The sequence below is a fragment of the Arachis hypogaea genome, chromosome 4 (assembly GCF_003086295.3).
Source record: "Arachis hypogaea cultivar Tifrunner chromosome 4, arahy.Tifrunner.gnm2.J5K5, whole genome shotgun sequence".
Taxonomy (NCBI): domain Eukaryota; kingdom Viridiplantae; phylum Streptophyta; class Magnoliopsida; order Fabales; family Fabaceae; genus Arachis; species Arachis hypogaea.
In genome coordinates, this window is record NC_092039.1 from 2240382 (window position 1) to 2261061 (window position 20680).

General features: G+C 26.9%; 1 protein-coding gene across 1 annotated transcript; it reads left to right on the forward strand.

Annotated features, from left to right (window-relative positions):
* The first annotated feature begins 1439 nt into the window (after window positions 1–1439).
* Window positions 1440–20457, forward strand: LOC140184518 (uncharacterized). Its single transcript, XM_072236284.1, has 12 exons — window positions 1440–1546; window positions 11987–12381; window positions 12525–12721; window positions 12965–13043; window positions 13299–13378; window positions 14602–14664; window positions 14861–15089; window positions 18761–19029; window positions 19124–19254; window positions 19339–19608; window positions 19701–19807; window positions 19889–20457. The coding sequence occupies exons 1-7, from the start codon at window positions 1440–1442 to the stop codon at window positions 14912–14914; spliced, it is 975 nt and encodes a 324-aa protein (XP_072092385.1). The 3' UTR covers window positions 14915–15089; window positions 18761–19029; window positions 19124–19254; window positions 19339–19608; window positions 19701–19807; window positions 19889–20457.
* Window positions 20458–20680: the final 223 nt, after the last annotated feature.

Genomic DNA, 20680 nt, shown 5'->3' on the forward strand with positions numbered 1-20680 from the left:
TGTGACAAATATATATAATATTTTTTTGGTGACTTGACAAATATATATAATATAATTGCGAGTGTTATTATTCTGACTTTTGTGATACACATTAATTAAAATTGCTGTATAAACTTTTTCTATATTTTCAACTTGTTTTAATTGGAGTCTATTGTCATTTGTTATTATTTTTTATTATGACCTTAATGTAATCTATAATTAAAGATCTAACAAATTACTTGTTGTAACAAGATTATTACGGCCTGAATTTTTATAGAAATAAAAGAAAACAAATGCTTGTGCAACAAGCTAACAACTATGTTAACAATTAGTAGAATAATAATGCGATTTTAAACCATAAGACTGTAAATAAAATATAAAAAATAAAAAATTAGTATTTTTATATTTTTTGCGATAAATTAAAATAAATTATAAAAATTTAATTTTTTATTTTTTATTCAAAAAATTAAAAAAAATATATAATAATAAAAAATATAATTATAAAATAATAAAAATAATAAAAAATATTTTTATTAATATTTATATATTTTTTTATTAAAATAAATATAAAATATATTATTTTAATATTTTTATACATAATATTTTTATTTATATTTTATTTTTTGAATATAATTTTATATTTTTATATTTTTATATTTTTATCTCAATGTCTTGTATATACTGTTTAATAGACCGTAAGAAGACAAAGATGATGACTCATTTTCTAGATAGATACCGTGGTGTCAAGAAAGTAATTAAATTCTAAATAGAGATTAGAGTAAGATATTTCTCGTATTCGTCGTATGCAAAGAATATCTTAGTTTATAGGGTCATAGTCAGTATACATTAATGAATTGATTAATGTAATGTAGATGTATAACTTCATATCTTTATGGTGTTTGCTACGGTACGATGATAAATTCATACGTACCGATACGTTTAAAATATGGACAAATAGTAACAAGTCACGTAAAATTTATTTTCTACGTCAGTATTTATTTTTTTTTTTAAATATATATTATATCACCACTTTTACTAATATACCCCTCTAATTAAATAAAAATAAAAATATATTTTTTATTTAATTTTATAAAAAATTTTAAACATCCTTACTTTATTTGATTAGACAAAAATATCCTTTAATTTTAAATCATTCAAATTTTAATATTCAATTAATCCTAATTTTATAGTTTCAATTAATTTAAACAACAAAACAAAAACATATTAAAATAAATAAAAATCAATCGTTCATCGTCTACTCCAATTTCCCTTATCATTCACCCCTCCAAAGCAAAGGAAAACATATCAAAAGGGCACCTCTGGCAACTCTTTTTCTTCGCCAACCCCATCAGCATAACATCCTCCTTCTCCATCCTGTCTTTGTTACGACTTTGAAACTCCTTGCATTTGATTCCATGGTGCCAAGCAACCTTGCACTGTGCACAAAACATTCTATCACAATGAGGACACATAAATTTTCTGGCCAATTTTCTGCTATTGTGGTCACCGTCATCAATCATGAACGCAGAACAGTCCTTAAAGGGACAATAGAATTTGTCAGCCTCAGGTATCCCGGCTTCACACAATAATTTTCCCCACAGATCGAAAACCTTTTTTGGAAGAATATTGCGACATTCCTCGACGTTCAAATAACTGCTTAGGCAAATTGGACAATGAATTTTAACGCGATGAACCTGGGAGGAAACGTGCTTTACCATGCAAGTTGTATAGAATGAGTGGTTGCAACTGATTGTGGTAAAAGATTCTTTTTTTTGTTTTGGTCTCGGTGCAGATTTTGCAAAAGAATGGTTCACTATTGATGTTGGTGTTGAAGGAATTGACGTTCTCCGTTTTGGCGATCTTTCTTAGTTTTCTAATGGGATTAGTGTTTTGGGATTTAGGGTTTTTGTTTGAACTAGCGGGGATGAATGATTAGGGAAATTGGAGAAGACGAAGAACGATTGATTTTTGTTTTTTTTAATATATTTTTATTTTGTTGTTTAAATTAATTGAAACTATAAAATTAGGATTAATTGAATTCTAAAATTTGATTGATTTAAAAAGGTATTTTTGTCTAATCAAATAAAATAAGGATGTTTAAGACTTTTTATAAAATTAAATAAAAAATATATTTTTATTTTTATTTAATTAAAGGGATATATTAGTAAAAGTGGTGATATAATATATATTAAAAAAAATTAAATGCTGACGTGGAAAATAAATTCCACGTAGCTTATTACTATTTGTCTATATTTTAAACGTATCGATACATATAAATTTATCATCGTACCATAGCAAACACCTATCTTTATTATCAGCCTTCAATTCCTTACCATATTGACCCAAATTTACATATTCAAGTTCAACGTAATTACTGAACGGTAATGCTAAGGTGGCAATTATTTTATTTATGTAAAGTTTATTATTGTACAAGTATTATCTAATATTAATAATTTATTTCAACCGTAATTAATAAATAGAGAAAATTTTACCTTCTTCTATTACGAGATGTTAAAATGACATTCTTTTTTCTTCTATTTATAAAATATACATTTTATTTTCTTATAACTTTTAAAAAATCTTCTCTTTAATTTATTTTAATTTTTTTTATGTTAACTAATGTTAATTTTATCCTTTTTTCAAAAAAAAATTTTGTATAAAAATATCCTTTAGCAAAAATTTTATTTTTTGTCATTAAATTTTACCTACCAGAAAACCTTTTAATAAATTATTTTTTATTGATTAAATTGTATTTTTATCAAAATATTTTTAAAAAAATTTAATAATTAAATTATTTTTTCTAAAATACTCTTCAATAATTTTTTAATTATTAACTTATAATTTTATCAAAATTTTTGTTAACATTTTTTTATATTTTACTATTAATTTTTTTGATATCAATATATATTATTTTAATATTTTGCTAAAGGGTATTTTGTAAAAAATAATTTTTTTTCTTGAAAAATGGATAAAGTTAACATTAGTTAACACAAAAAATTTAAAATAGATTAAAGATGAGATTTTCTAAAAGTTATAAGGGAGAAAAATGTATATTTTATAAATAGAAAGGAAAAAAATATCATTTTAATATCTTACAGAAGAGAGAAGTAAAATTTTCTCTAATAAATACAAAATAAAATAAATTTAAGTTTCTTCGGATTGATTTTTATTATGTCATAAATATACTTTTTATTAAAACACTCACATATATCCTTTTATGTTACATACATAATGTACAAATATTTATATATCTCTTTTTATCAATTTAAATTTATAAAACAAGAATTTTTATGAACAAAAAATTTAAAATATTTTTTTATTAACTAAACGAAAGAAGAAGAATTTCAGCATAATACAAATAAAAAAAAGATTATGTAAAATTTACATAAATTAAAAAGAAATTCATGCATGGTGAGAAGTGTATTGTTAGTCTGTTAAAAGTTATAGCTATTCAAATATTTCTTGAAAATTCTTCTTAAATAAATAAGAAAAATAAATACTTTGTAAACAAATTAAAACGAAATTAAATACCAAAATAAAATTTTCTTTTTGAAAGAGGAAAAATTGGATGAATCTCCCTAAATTATGGCCAAAATTTAATGGACTCCACCTGACTGTACCTTTTTTTTTTAAATATAGCTGCGTTGTGATATATATATATATATATATAGAGAGAGAGAGAGAGGGAGAGAGAGAGAGAGGTTTTTTATTTAATAATTTTATTCCAAACCAAATAAATGGACAAATTCAAATCATAACATTTTATATTATTTTAATCAATATTTTGTTTTTATATTTAGTTTAAATATTTATATTTAGTTTAAATAAATAGTGTTTAATTTAATTTTAAATTATAATTTTTAAATAATATTAAATAATAATTATTAATACAATTTGTAACTTTAAAATTAATCAGATCAGATTAAACTAATTTTGTTGAATATAATTTTCTAATCATAAAAATGTTCGCTATTAAGAACAAGTACAAATGCATATTAAAACCTAAAATCACCAAATATATATATATATATATATATATATATATATATATATATATATATATATATATATATATATATATAATCAGGTGGGGCCATTCAATAATTTTGCATGTAATAATTAATCAGGAGAGATCAACTAAATTTCCCTCCTTCCAAAAAGAAGGGTAAATCACAATAATAAATTAAGGGACCAAAATTTTACACGAATCAGCCAAAATAAAAATTGTTTCATGAATTCACCAATGCATGTTTATATGTAGTTTGAATCAATTAAATTCGAATTCCATTTCTACATAATTTGAACCAAGTAGGTTCGAATTATACACAAACACACGCACACACTAATTCGAACCAAATAGGTTCGAATTATACACAACACACACGCACACACTAATTCGAACCAACTTGGTTCGAATTACACACATAATAATTTCTATGCTATTAAAAAATTAATAATTTATTAAAAAATTAATAATTTAAAAATTAAAAATGTATATTTTATTTCATACATTAAAAAAAAGCTAACAAAATATTTAATTACGAGATTTCTTTAAAATATTTGTGATCTATCAATTCGAATTCCATACAATACTCTTTTGTCCATTTTTAATAGTTCATGAATATTTTTTAATAAATTTATTTAAAGTATACTACAAAAAATATTTTATCCTATGCAAAACAATTTAAAAAAATGGCTTAAAAAATATTAGGAGTACTATAAAAATTTGTAATATTCTAATAACTTAGGTAAATACATGCATGTACTCAAATTTTAAATAAAATACTCTACATAGTCAATAATAATTTAGAAATGAAAGAAAATATTTTATTTCATACAAAATAATTAAAAAATATATTTTATTCTAATACAAAAAATTTTTAAAAAATGGCTTAAAAGATGTTATGAGTATTATAAAAATTTATAATATTCTAGTGATTTAGGTATACATGATAAAAATATTTTTTCTTTAAGATCTAAATTATTATTGACTATGTAGAATATTTTTTTAATGTCCTAAGTCATTAGGATATTACAAATTTTTATACTACTCTTAAGTTATATGGTGATTCAAATATTTAGATCTTAAGTGCAGTCAATTTAATGTAAAATTGATATTTGAGAATTATTAGATGATTTGATTGATTTGACTAAATTTTTATTTAATGACTCTCAGATATCAACTTTACATGAAGTCAATTTTACCTGAATTTTCACCTATATTTTATGTGTTATTTAACCATTAAATTAGGATAAATAGTCTTTTTACAAAATTTTTTGTAAAAAAGTATTTATCCTAATTAAAATTTTAGTAAAAAGATTATTTATCTAAATTCAATGCTTGAACGCCTCATCATAATCTAACGTGCCACATAGGATCTTACCTTTAAGAGACAAAAATGATGGTTAAGAACAAATAATAAAAATAGCTAAAATTATCATTTTTTTAATCGTACAAAGTAAATTGTATTTTTGTAAAATAACATGAATATATTATTCTTCTTTTTATAATTTCTGGTTGGGATTTTAGTCGTTTTAAATGTTATTAATGTAATTTAGCTTAAACTGAGTTTAAGTTATTGTGACAAATATATAATGATATAGTTGCGAGTGTTATTATTCTGACTTTTGTGATATCCACATTAAAATTGCTGTAAAAACTTTTTCTATATTTTCAACTTGTTTTAATTGGAGTTTATTGGCATTTGCTATTATTTTTTATTATGACCTTGATGCATCTATAATTAAAGTTCTAACAAATTACTTGATTGTAACAAGATTATTACGGCCTGAATTTTATATTTGGAGACTATATCGTAATTTTTTAACCCTTCACTGCAGACAATTATATAAAAAGCGAAAAGAAATAAAAGAAAAGAAATGCTTGTGCAACAAGCTAACAACTATGTTAACGATTAGTAGAATAATAATGCAATTTTAAACCATAAAACTGTGTTTGGTTCTGAGAATGAAATAAAATAAAATCCTGTAAATAAAACATAAAAAATAAAAATAAATTATAAAAATTTAATTTATTTTTATTTTTTTATTCAATAAATTTAAAAATATATATAATACAAAAAAACATAATTATAAAATAATAAGAATAATAAAAAATAAAAAATATTTTTTATTAAAATAAATATAAAATATATTAATTTAATATTTTTGTACATAATATTTTTATTTATATCTTATTTATTAAATATAATTTTATATTTTTATATTTCTATCTCAATATATTATATCTGTAAATAAATACAATTTAATAGACCGTTAAGAAGACAAGAATGATAACTCATTTCCTAGATACCGTGGTGTCAAGAAAATAATTAAATTCTAAATAGAGATTAGAGTAAGATATTTCTCGTATTCATCGTATTCAAAGAATATCTTAGTTTATAGGGTCATAATCACTACGTTAATGAATTGATTAATGTAATGTCGATGTAACTTCATATCTTTATTATCAGCATTCCTTACCATATTGACCGAAATTTACATTGCAAGTTCAACGTAGTTATTGAAGAGTAATGCTAAGGTGGCAATTATTTTATTTATGTAAAATTTATTATTGTACAATTATTATCTAATATTAATAATTTATTTTAACAGTAATTAATAAATACAAAATAAAATAAATTTAAGTTACTTTGGATTGATTTTTATTATGTCATAAATATACTTTTCATTAAAACACTCACATATATCCTTTTATGTTACATATATAATGTACAAATATTTATATGTCTTTTTCTATTAATTTAAATTTATAAAATAAAATTTTTTATGAATAAAAATCTAAAATATTTTTTTATTAACTAAAAAAAAAGAAGAAATACATGCATGGTAATAAGTGTTAGTCTGTTAAAAATGATAGCTATTCAAATATTTCTTGAAAATTCTTCTTAAATAAATAAGAAAATAAATACTTTGTAAATAAATTAAAACAAAATTAAATACCAAAATAAACTTTTCTTTTTGGAAGAGGAAAATTGGATGAATCTCCCTAGATTATGGACCAAATTTAATGGACTCCACCTAACTATACGTTTTTTTTTAAATATAGTTGCATACTTGTGATATATATATATATATATATATATATATATATATATATATATATATAGAGAGAGAGAGAGAGAGAGAGAGAGAGAGAGAGAGAGTTTTTTAACAAAGGTAGTTTAATTAAATTAATTTTAAAAGTAAGAAATTAAATTAAAGTTTAATTATTTAATATTATTTAAGATATACTAAAGTATAATTTAAAATTAAATACTATATATTTCAATGAAACTAATAAATATAACTCTATATAAATGTTAAAATTTAAAATTTTATGAGTTAAATTAGTTTCATTTAATTAGATTTTTTCAAAAAAAAAATTAGAATTTTAAGTTGTATTTAATATGAAAATATCTTCTTAATATAAGAATAGAGACTTTTATTTTTCATAAAAAAATATTTTTTTAGATATTCATTTCTTCATCTTTAATTATTTTTTCGAAACCAAATAAATGGAAAATTCAAATCATAACATTTTATATTATTTTAATCAATATTTTGATTTTATATTTAGTTTAAATATTTATATTGAGTTTAAATAAATAGTGTTTAATTTGATTTTAAATTATAATTTTTAAATAATATTAAATAATAATTATTAATACAATTTGGAACTTTAAAATTAATCAGATCAAATTAAACTAATTTTGTTGAATATAATTTTCTAATCATAAAAATGTTCACTATTAAAAACAAATACAAATGCATATTAAAACCTAAATTGACCAAAAAATATATATATAATCAGATGGGGCCATTCAATAATTTTGCATGTAATAATTAATCAGGAGAGATCAACTAAATTTCCCTCCTCCCAAAAAGAAATTTGATTTTAATATCTAATTTTGTTTTAATTTATTTTTAAAATTATTAATTTTTTTTTCAATTTATTTAAGAATAACTACCTATATTTCTTTTAGAACATAATCATTCATTGCATGTTACGTTTGATGCTATATATATTTGTAACTTGTGATGGAAGTAATAGCTTTGCAATTTGCATCATTGATTTGCCATTCACATTCATTTGAATATGATATTATTTTGAATTTATTTGATAGTTTATAAATCTGAACCGCCAATAAGATGGGAGTGAAGATTAAGTTATTCCAAAATCAAAGCAATGCATAATGAAATCAAAACCATAAAATAGGCATTCATCAATGTAACCAATAACTATCCTACAATCTCGCTTCTTTCTTGCAAATAAATTGGTATAGTAATACTTTTATTCTGTTTATTATGATCTCTTATATATATATATATATATATATATATATATATATATATATATATATATATATATATATATATATATATATATATATATATATATATATTCTTTTGGTTTGGTACGTTCAAATTAGATAAAGGTGGAAATTTAGGTGCAGTCAACTTTATGTGAAGTTGATAATTGATAGTCGTTGAATGATTTAACTGAATTTTTATTTAACGGCTCTCAATTATTAACTTCATCTGAAAATAACTGCACATGAATTTTTATCTTTTGTAAAACATTCATAAGTAGCGATTTAGTTTTAGGTATAAGATATATATAATTTTATACGAGTTCAACAAAAAATTCAGAAAATACTTATAAATTAAGAGATAATGGTATATAATGACTATCAACTATAATATATGAATATAAAAAAAATTAACCGTTAATTAGTTATAAAAAATATATATCTAGTGTTCATTAAAAAAAACTGGCTGGATATTTTATATTGTAAAAATATTTAATTATTATATAATATCTGATAATTTTGTTAAAAAAAATATAAGATAATAAATTTAAAAAGTAACAAATTTATCTTTTATATACCATAAAAAATGTATATCAACGATTTTTATCTGGTGTTGTCAATATAAGTTGATAAAAAAATGTATAACAAATTGTATGTGGTGTCAATATAAATATTACTAATGATTTTTAAATATTTCTAAATCTCAACGATCTAATGTGGATAAAGGCTGAGACTACATTTTAACAAATAAAATTTTGCAAATTATCTTAACTAAATAATTGAAATGAAAAGAATAATCAATTAAATGCACTCGTCCCCATATTAATTTGCCTATCCATGATATCATGTCCTAAACACTTCAACTTGCAGTGTACCATTACTTTTAATGCCGTACCTATCACTCCACTAGTAGAAGAGAACATTCACAGAAATGAATTTTCTCTATTTTTTTAATATTTGAGAGAATAAAATATAATCTCTTATTTTTAATTTTATAAATAAAATCAAAATTAAATAAAAAAAATAATAAAATGTGAGATTAAATATTAGATATTATTCATTTTTTTTTATTGAAGAAGATCCACCTCCAACATTGAGAATATTTATTTTTTTTATATTAGGTAAACCATAAATAAATTCTAATTTTTTATTTCAAAAATAAATAAATTTTTTTCTAATAATTAAAAATATAAAAATATCTTATTTTTTAAAATGTGAGACATTTAAATCTTTTCAAAAGACTAATTTATTTTTATATATTTTTAAATAAAAAAACTTAAATATCTTATATTTTAAAAAATTAAGGACATTTTGTATTTTTAAATAATCATATACTTATGTGTTTTCGAATTAAAAAGTTAAAAATCTATATATTTTTGTATATATTTATATCGAATATATATTTGTGATCTTCAATTAGTAAATAATGGGAAACCCATTTGTATGTGAAATTTGTGTGGCCTACTTGATTGTATTTGTATTAATTGGCATGTGAGAGAGGAGACGTATAAATTGATGTGTGTGACAGAGAATAAAGAAGGGACAGAGACCACAATGTTCCAAGCAATTTGTAAGGTACCCTATGCTTTCATGCTTGTGGCTTTTGGCTTATGAACCTTCTTATGCGTTTCCCCTACCTAGTTATGGCATCTAACTTTCCACTATTGGAAAATGACACCATGTAGTTAGCTCCAATTTTTAAATTAAAGCCCCACTTAATTCAATTACCCCCTTTCTTGCTAGATAGTTTCTACATTATTTTTTTTTCTATAACTAATGTATTTACCGTTGACTATGGTAACTAATTTTTTTTAGTTATTCCTAATAGGTATCTTGATAAATGAGATAATGGTCTAGAGTATTAATTTTTCATGTCAAAGACAAAGATTGAATACTCCACTTAATTAAGAGATGATGATTTATAATTATTCCTAAGAGTAGGGTGGCAACAGGTATCGTATTTGCGGGTACTAAATCCGACCCCACTTGCTCGGGTAGGGTTGTTAATCCGATCCACAGCGAATAGGGTAGGGTGCGGGTTGAGTCTCAATCCTATACGACTAACTCGCACTCTATATATGTATATGTTATATATTTATATAAAAATATGTTTTAAATGCATGTTGAATCAAAGACCTCTCACTAAATGTAAAAGATTTTTAGCCACTAAAAAAAATCATTAATTGATAATTTAATACTTCTTTTATATAAAAATAAGTTCTATTTTAAATTATCATGAAGTTATATAATAATTTTGTATCTCTTTTGTAACTCGCGGATAGGGTCGAATATTCGCGGGTTGAGAACAGGTAGGGTTAGGGTTGGGATATTCTCAACCCGCGGATAAAGTAGGGTTGAATTTATATAAAAATTTCAACCTACGGATAGGGTTAGGGTTGACTTCAAACCCTACCCTATCCTACCCATTGCCACCCCTATCCCAAAGAGACAATTTTTTGTGGATGTAATAAATAATGTTTTTAATTTCTATAAGGAAGTTTTATTCAAAAGAATTATTACGTACAAAATTCAGATATTCGAATTATTTTAATTTAATTGTAAGCTAATAAGTAGTTCAAAAACAAGTATGGTGTGAATTTAAAGAAGAAAAATCATAAGGGGAGGTAGATCTACTAAATTATATAAGTTTAATTAATTTTAGTAATACAAAAGAAAGAAAAGCATCCTAAAAGAAACACACAAAAAAAAAGCAAGAAAAAAAGTTTGGCTCACTAAGAAAGAAATAAAAAAATACTTCAATTAAATATTATTTCTCTTTCAAAATAATTCCCAAAGCTTGACACGAACATTTATAAAATAAAAATATACAGGAGATAATAAAAAATAAACACAAATTAACTCAAAGTTATTTTATTTTATATCTCTTAATTATTACTGAAATAATTGAATAATATTAAATATAATAAATATATAATTATAACTATTAGGTACATAAAATTATAAATACTAAATTAAATAAAATAATTTCAAATTATTATCCTCTCAATGCTTTGTAGTTTGTACCATCAAAACAAGCCACACTTTCTATGTTGCCCTAATTAAAATGAGATAGATATGAAGGTTTGGTACATGGCATGAATAGTGGACCAGCTATTAATAAATTAAAGATGAGTTGATGAGATTCAACAATTATAACTCAAATGACATAATCTTTTTATATTTATTTAGATGTCGAATTTTTATATTGATCGAAGTATTATTTTTTTAAGTTGCATTTGTTTATTGTTAGAGACAAATTATATCACTACAACATTTCTTAGCTATTGTAACATATATTACAAATAACACTTGAAAAGTGTTGTCTAAACTAATTAAACACAACACTTAATATTTATTACATAAAAATAAAGCTGTTGCAACTCTTTTTTAACAACACATCATAACTATTCCTTTTGATAAATTAAAAGTACAAGTAAGAAGTGTTGCTTTTGTAAATTAAATAAGCAACATTTATGATATTTATATATTACACTTTATAAGTGTTATTCTTAAATTTTTAATAAACTTTTTATTATAAATGTTGCCAAAAATAAATTAAAATTTTCTCCTTAAAATTTTGACCTACCTTCTAAATATTTTAACAAAAAATATTTTTTCCTTCTTTTAACTTAATACAAAATACATCTTTATAATTTATATATTATTTACTGATTTACTGATTCAAATCCTTATAGTTCAAAACAAAATTGGAAGTCCTATTTTCAATTAGAAACCCTAACTCCAATAATTAGAAATAAAGAAAGAAGAAAGGGGGGAATCCGAGGGAGAAGGGAGATCGGGAAGGGAGGAGGGACCGTGCTGCGTCCTGCCGCCGCCATCACCGGAGAGAGAGAGAGAGATCTGGGGAAAGCAGAGGAGAGCGGAGAAGAAGATCGCACCGGCGTGCTGTGCCTCATCGCCGCCGTCGCGTCGTTGTCGGACCGTGGAGAGAGAGAGAGCGCGTTCGCGGAGGGAGCCATGGGAGAGAGTGACGAGCGCAAGCCAGGACTGGGAGGGAGAAGGCATCGTCGTGCATCCTCGTTGCCGTCGCTGGAGATCTGGTCGTCGCCGCCGATCGTCCTTGAGCCGCGTCGAAAACAGAACTGCGAACGGAAGGGAGCGCGAACCATAGCCACGAACGGAGAAGAAAGAGCGCGCGCGGAGGAGGTGAAGCCGTCGTTGTCACCGTCGCGTGTGGAGTCGCCGCTGCGCCTGGTCTCCGTTGCTGCTGAGCTTCAACCGCCGCCGTTCCTGCCGCCGTCAAGCCTCGGTTAGCACCGCCGAAGCTCCTGCCACCACTGTCGTTGAGGAAGCTCACCGGAGTTGCTGTAGGCTGCCGCCGCTCTATCTGGTTCTGTTTTGAGTTGCTCAGCCGTGTTCGTGGCTGCCGGGGACAGTGTTGTGGCTGCCAGGAGTACCAAGGACATTTGGTTAGTGATCTGCAGCGAACCACTTTAAAAATTTGTGCTGATTATTCTGAGGTCAATTGTTATGCTATTGAGACTTACCCCTGCTTAAGGAAAACTTGGTTTCGCCTTCCCATTCTTGAAACTCATTTCAGTTTACTCCATAGAACCTTTTCATCTGCTGCTTCGTGAGTTTCTTACTGTAACAATATTATCTCTTAATATCAACTAGTAACATACACATTGATTTTCGAGTTGAAATCACAGGTTATTTTATCCTGCATTGAAGGCAGTCCAGCTGCTCGTGCTGGTATTCATCAAGGGGATAAGTTGGTTGAGATAAATGGTATCAAACAAATATCTGATTTGCATTCTTTTCTTTTTGATGAAGCTATTCATTTAAAGATGCCAGAATTAGCAAGCTTATTGCTTAGATGTTCCCTTATATAGAATCCTGGGGTTGTTTCTTTATGCTGCTAAACATTTTCTTTCTGATACGACATTTCATCAAATTTGGGCTTGTCTAAGTCTATTTTGGGGATTAAACTATGGGTCTGAAGAGAAACAACTGATTTTCTATTAATAAATGTTGATTATGCAGGGGAGAGGCTTAATGGCCTTGATAGTGAAGCTGCAGCACAGAGGCTTCGAGGGAATGCTGGAACCACCGTTACAGTAAAGGTTCGTTAACTATCAACATTCTATTTATTTTCTAAATATAATCATTCTTTTTTCCTGCTAATAATCCTTGCCAAATGCTTTGAAGCACCCTAGGACCCCTCCAACTAATCCAATTAGTGACCGATTTAGCTACCGATGACAAAGCCAATCTAGTTGGTCGCTAAAATCGGTCACTATTTTCCAATTCGGGATTGATGGCAGTAAGGTTTCGTAATTTCTTCTTTCATTTTGGTCTTGATCGCACTATTTGAAATGTTCTTTCCTTCTTAATATTGCAATCTTCATCAGCTTAATTAGATTTTACTCTACTGTTTTGATCTGTTGCTTGCTACATTGCTGGATTGTGATTCAACAAGTAATTTAAGTATAGCTTTCAACAAGTAATTAGACTTTTTATATGTAGTTGAAGCTTCTGGTGTAGAATCATATCACAAACACTGATTGTGATATAAACACAAGCATGCACACTGCATTATGTGCTGAACTAGGAAGATGATTGCAACAGGGATTGGTTATGAATTTATCAGACAATTAGACATGATCACATCACATGAATATTATTTCCAAGAATCTAGCATTTGAATGCCATATATCTGGTTCCCTTTAACATTTCAGTTGAATTATAAGTTCACCTCCACAAGTTCCATTTCATATTCACTGTATAATCTAATATACAAACACCAAACGTGTAATGTACTAATAGGAGCTTCGGAAGAGACTCTAATGCTTGCTGAACCTATGGCTGGTAGTTGTGCCTGCTCATACAAATTTGGTCTTTATGTGATGTGCTGCTTCTTGTTTCAAATAATATTATGTAGATAAATGTTATTTAAAAGTAGTTTGCCTCCTTGGCTTGCACAGCACAACTGATCCTACTACTGGATTCATATCCAAAGAGTTGCCAAGTGAATAGTGGCTATTTTATGTGCTGCTCCAAGGAAGCCTTTCAATATTATCATATTTGCAACAGTTTATTCTTTTAGTTTTCTAATCAGTGAAACAAATTTTTAACGTTATCATTTCAATTTAAGAACATCCCCCCGCCCCCTTCCCAAAATTTCAAGAAATTTATAAATATGCATTTTTTTTATAATGTTGTATGATGCAACCAGTGAAAAATGAGTCAAGTTTGTTAATATTGCAATTTGAATTTTGAAGCTTATGATGAGAATTTTGTATCAACTTTATTGAGGTGAAGTTTGGCATGTTTTTTGTTTCTTCAGAGTACTAACCAGAAAGCTTTGAAGAAGATATTGGTAGCTGCACATGACAAGTCTCAAAAGAAGGTGAGATTTCCATTATTTCTTTAAAAAACAAATCAAATATAAATGTTGAGAGAGATTATGTCGGAGAGAAAAGTTAACTTGTGATGCCAGTATAATGAGTTATTCTTTCTTTTCCAATTTTTTGTGTTATTGAACTTAATCAAACCTGTCTCTTTTCAAATTTTACTGACTATTTGTGTGTACACTTCTTTGATAGGTTGATAAAGCTATAGAGGACATACAAAAAGATGAAGGCAGGGATACAAAGTGAAGGAAGGCAAGCATGTGTTTCCACACATGTCAAAATTGTGGATTTGATTAAGCAGACATTGAAGCTGTTAACTCCCTTTGTTCTTCATGTTTATTGCATGCAGCTGTGTGAATCAGACATTGAAGCAGTAGAGGAAATTAACTTTTCAGTTTCTGAAGTGAAGAGCAACTACAAGGTAAGATTTTCCCTTTCTCTTGTTTATTTGATGACCTAGTAATGGCTTTAGTGTCTAATGGTGAAAAACTGAAAGTCTATCATGTTTATATTGTTATGGTCTTAATTCTTATCTTCTTAACTATTTCTATATTTCTCTATTTTTTTTTGGCTCTTCCTAAAATTGCTGCATTTGATTTTGATGGGTGTCTTGCAAAAACTACTGTGAATAAGTATGCTTGAATCTGAAGTCTAAGATTTGCTATTATATTTATTGATGCTGTTGGATTTAATATCTTTTATAAATTACAACCTTTAAGGTTTGTTTAAGGTCTTCTCTAACCAATATATCCAACGGGATTGGCTTTAGAATTAGTGTGGTGATGAAGATATGAGTAGTCCGCAGAAAGTTCCTATAAGTTTAATAAATCTGCTTCTTCTTGTTACATTAGAGAAGGTTTAAAAAAAAAACACTGCACGAGTCTATGGTAATTTCTGTTCTTGTAGCTTCCCTTGTCCAATACAGATTATAGTATCTTATTAATTGAAGTTTTGAAGCTGCATGATATAGTGAACTCAATCATTCATGTTTGCTTTCCACTGGATAATGGCATTTTTATCTGGGAGTTAAGGCTACGCGATGGGATGCCTTGGCCCTTGGGTTATTTCTCTTAACTGGAAAAAGATTCACAATATTAAGTTTTCAACTTATGTCTTAAATTATGTACTATTATAAATTCTCAGTGTTGATTACACTTGTTGTGGGTAGGAACCCTTTGTCAACATCCCAGAGGGTACTATTTGAGAAGCTTTGAAAATAGTCCTAGGTATTACACACTCTTTAACTTCTTTACTACAATGTTAACCCTTAGCACAACCTGTTGAGTGATATATTAATCTAACGTTATTTGCTTGCATCAGATGTTAGAAACCATCCCGTGCTAATTCATTCATTGTAAACGAGGGAAAGTAATTTGATAATTATGGTCTCAAATGAGGTCAACGGGACTTCTCCGGAGATATTTTTAAGTTTACAACTATTTGAAACTTGTACTATTTGTTGTAATTTGTGTTTGAGTGGCATGTTTTAATTTGTTTTGCTAATTTTAAACATGTTTTAATTTGCTTCTCCTCTCGTATAAAGATCCTAAAGTATGAGCTGGTAATTTGCTTTTATATCTATAGTATTTAATATCATAAAAAAAATTTTATTATAATTTTTCAGTTTTAATACTATACTTTTTTATTGTGTATTATTTGCAGATTTAGCATATGAGACAAGTCAAGCATGGATATAAAATATGCAAGTAAATTGATATTTTTTTGATAAATATTACTTACTATTTTGTTATGACAATTATTGTTAGACAAGAATTTTGTTATTTTGTTGAGAATTATTGATGAACATGTATTTCAAATACTAATTAAACCTTTTAATATCTATTTTAATTAGAATTTTATTATTAGTTATTTTGTCTCTTTTATAAATTTTATTTTTAGTTATTTTGTCTCTTATTTATTAAATAATTTATTTTTGTGTATTTTTATTAAAAAGTAACTTTTATTTTTACCAAAGAGGCAACCCTTCTATTAATTGCATATTTTGAATATTAGACAACAATTGTATGGTTGCAAATCCAAAAAAAAAACAACACTTGTATAGGTTGCATATTCAAAAGAAAAGGCAACACTTGTATAGGTTGCATATCCAAAAGAAAATGCAATGCTTTAAAGGGTTGCATATTCATAACTAATGGACAACACTTTAAAGTATTGCGAATTCAAACTTATAAGCAACACGTAAAAGGGTTGCATTTTATTGCAAATAAGCAATACTTTTTAGAGTGGCCAAAATATAAGAGAAAAGACAACACTGAAAAAGTGTTGTCTCAAACACACCTTTGAAGTGTTGTTGTTTTTCAACCAAAGGCAACACTTACCAAGCGTTGTTCTCAAAAGCGTTGCTTTTAAAACAAAAAAGTGTTGCCTTGATCTAAGACAACGGCTGCATATGCAACGCCGCCCAAAAACGTTGTCTTAGATTCAAAAGTGTTGCCATAGATCAAAAGTAACTTTTTATCAGCTTTTAAGCAACACTTTTTAAATGTTGCCTCAACTTTAAAATATGTAGTGTATTTAACAAAAACAATTGTATGTAGTTACAGTATTATTCCAGCCTCTACCACGACCCACTCAGGATTAATCTTGAAAGTAACCTTAAATATGAAGGGATATAATAGGGATAACTCTTTGTCCAAATTGAAAGATGGTTTCCATTATTACTAATAGATTAGATTACAGTAAATAAATGTTATGTATGGATACACTTTAAATATTCTAAAGGCCCTAGTTAGTTTTCAGATATATTAAACATAGGAACTATCTCATATTTTGTTTGTAAATCTAGTATAAGATGAAATAAAATTTTAAACATTCTAATTTGCATTATTGCTCAACACGTTCTAACTCGTTGAATATGATGAGTGTTCTTTGAAGATTTTAAAGGTAGCGTTTAGAAGAGAGATTGAAACTGAGAGATTAAATAGAGAAATAGAGATTAAGAAATTGAGACTGAAATAAATTTTAGTATTGTGTTTGGTGTAAAGTAGGAGATAAAAACTAAAATAAGAATAAAATTCTAATTTAATTTAAAAAAAGATAAAATTGAAATTAATTAATTGAAATGAGGATATTTTAAGTATAAAAAATATTATTAAAGTTTCAGTATCTATTTTCAAAAATTTTGGTTGCATGTGTTCATACTTTTTTTAAAGTACTAAAATATTAAAATTTTAGAAACAGAACTGAAATTTTAGTAACAATTTCTAGACCAACAAATATGCTACCAATAAAGTGTCTTGTATCTAGTTCCTCAGATTTTAGAATTAAGCTAATGTTATTTATGAGATTATTGATACATAATTCAGACTTACATTCTGATATATATTTGAGAATTAAAAATATTCTTCTTAAATCTTATTCAAATTTGATTTACAATTACTTACTTAAAAATATATTATTTAGTATATTAGAAACTTAGCAAATTGCTAGAAGTGAATTTATGAAATTTTAAGATTTTTAAATTTATTATTTGTTGATTCTCAAAATTCAAACTGAAATATAGAACAAACAATCTCCTCCTTTTTTATGATGACAAACAAAATATAAATCTAATAATTTTATTTATTCTAAAAAATAATATCCAATATATAAGATTAAATCTATATGAGAGTAACAATATTGAAAATATTTCAGGGCAACAACATAATATCATATGTTCTTAGAAATATATCTAATATAATTCAGAGATATGCGTTATCCAAAGTGTATTAGATCAAACCTTTTTGTTTCATAATATCATTCTTACTCAGATCTATATTTTCGTTAACTTCAAAGATATGTATTATATAGATGTATCAGGATAGAAAAGTATATAACATATGTCAGGATATAAACCAAATATTTATAACACTTTGCCTAACCGATAGAATTTGAGCAGAAATACTCTCTCATTGATTCACACACTTTTGCTATCAGATTTATATATTGTTTAGAAATAAATACAAGATAGAGAAATGTGCATGAGTTGTAAATATGAATGCAACAAAAATAATGACATGTAGGATACGAGAATGACATTACTAGAAATGCGCTCAATACTGTTGGAATGACTACATTTGTTATGCTTGTAAGGCTACAGCAGACACAAGTTTTAGGAGATCAGACGAGTCTTTCATTATAGTCTCGAACTCCAATTATTGGGGTCCTGTAGCTATTGTTCAACCTCGATCTGAGACAGAGTGGACTCCTCCACTGCCTCCACCTCCTCAGCAAATCCTGACATCCACGCCACCTCCTATGGCCTATTCTATAGCAATACCAGCTTCCTCCCACGTATCCTAGCCAGATCCCGCACTACCGCAGGTTACTAAGACGTTGATTTGATCTGATGACATGATTAGGTAAAAAATAAACTTCATTAATTCGTATATATTATTTATATTTGGTTCTCTTTTAATGTATGTTTTTTACTAAGTATAAATTATCCCATCTTAGGTTTGCACCGATTAATAATGCTTGTATACAAGAGTGTGTATAAATGTTATCAAGTTGCTTTATGACCATCCTTGACCCAGTTACAAGAAGGTTCTCCTAAAGTCAGAAAGAGATGGTTTGACTAGTGGGCTGTAAGTTAGTTATTTAACATTAATTATATTTCACTTATAATTTTATGACATCACTTTTTAACCATCTATCATTTCATTGTGTAGAAGAAACTTACGTGGATGAGGCCCACAACCATATGATAAAGAAGACCATCCATCACTGCAGGACAAAAGTGTTTTTAGTAGATGTTAGAGGACGTGCAATGAGGAGGAACCACCTGATACAGTGGCTTCGACCTGACATTAAGAAGGCGGATGTATGTATAATGGGAGATAGATGAAGGTTTCAAACATCGTCAAGCCACGAATAAGGTTCACAGGGCATTGAGGTACACAACGGGTTCGGCCACGATTATAAAGACAAAGGCTAAAATGGTATAACTTTTTTAAATATGCTTAGCTACTTTTATTTTGTTTCTTTAATTAATTGTCACTTGTTTTAATATGCTTATCTAATATGTGCAAAGAAAGTTATTGCATCATCCTGTTTGATGCTGGAGGTTTTCAAGCACACCGACACGCTCAAGGAGAACAAAGAGAGGTTACCTGATCAGTGATCTGTGGACTTTTTTTTGTAAGTAATCGACTTTTTATAGAATTTAATAGCATACTATCATATGACCTCTTATATTGGCATTCACATTAAATATTATAGGATTTATACATCGATAACTTAGAGGTTGCGACATAGCAATCTCAGCAGACATAGACAATGGCAACCCCTCGAGAGAATTCGTGGTGGATCCTGATGTTGTGTGATGTCAGACCGCATCTGAGCCATAAAAGAACCACATCTTTGGAGTAAGGTCATTCTTCACCAGAAACCTGCGCAAAGTCCACCTTCAGGGCTTCCTCCACCTTGGCCACTAGCCCTGTAGATCCGCAGGACGTAAATTTGTGTGAGCAGACAGCTACCTACTAAGAGCATATATACGCGGAAGACAGTGGCGCTAGAGGCGGCTCCTTCTCATCTACATTTGCACCATCTCAGACATCGCAGCACCTATTACAGCGTTGCCGCATTAGGACCAGCAGCGAAACCATCTGGAAGAGGAAGATGACAATGATTATGAGGACCTATAGAATTTAGTGTTTTTTTTTTGTATAGTTTCATATTATTATCTGTTATTTCATTTACAGTATTACTTATTTTGTTATTAGCAGTTGTTATTTCAGGTTATATATTATTTTTTTATTTTAATGAAACAAATTCATTTTCATTAATCTTTATTTTGGTTTAATCAGGTTATAATGATAGTAATCATAGATAAAAATATTAAATAAAAAATAATTTTTTTATTAAAAATATTACTATTAGATTTTGCATGGGATAATAAATCCGACGGCATATTTAATTTTTTTAATTTTATTTTTCTTGAATAATATTACTATTGGAATTTTGGACGAAAATTTTCGGCAATAATTAGGGTACAAAAACAATGAAAAT

Bases quoted from the DNA above. Each gene is read 5' to 3' on its own strand.
- LOC140184518 (XM_072236284.1), top strand. From the start codon at position 1,440: ATGAGGACACATAAATTTTCTGGCCAATTTTCTGCTATTGTGGTCACC. The intron at 1,547-11,986 runs GTATCCCGGCTT...AAATCCTTATAG, and splicing joins ATAGAATTTGTCAGCCTCAG to TTCAAAACAAAATTGGAAGT. The intron at 12,722-12,964 runs GTTAGTGATCTG...TTGAAATCACAG, and splicing joins AGGAGTACCAAGGACATTTG to GTTATTTTATCCTGCATTGA.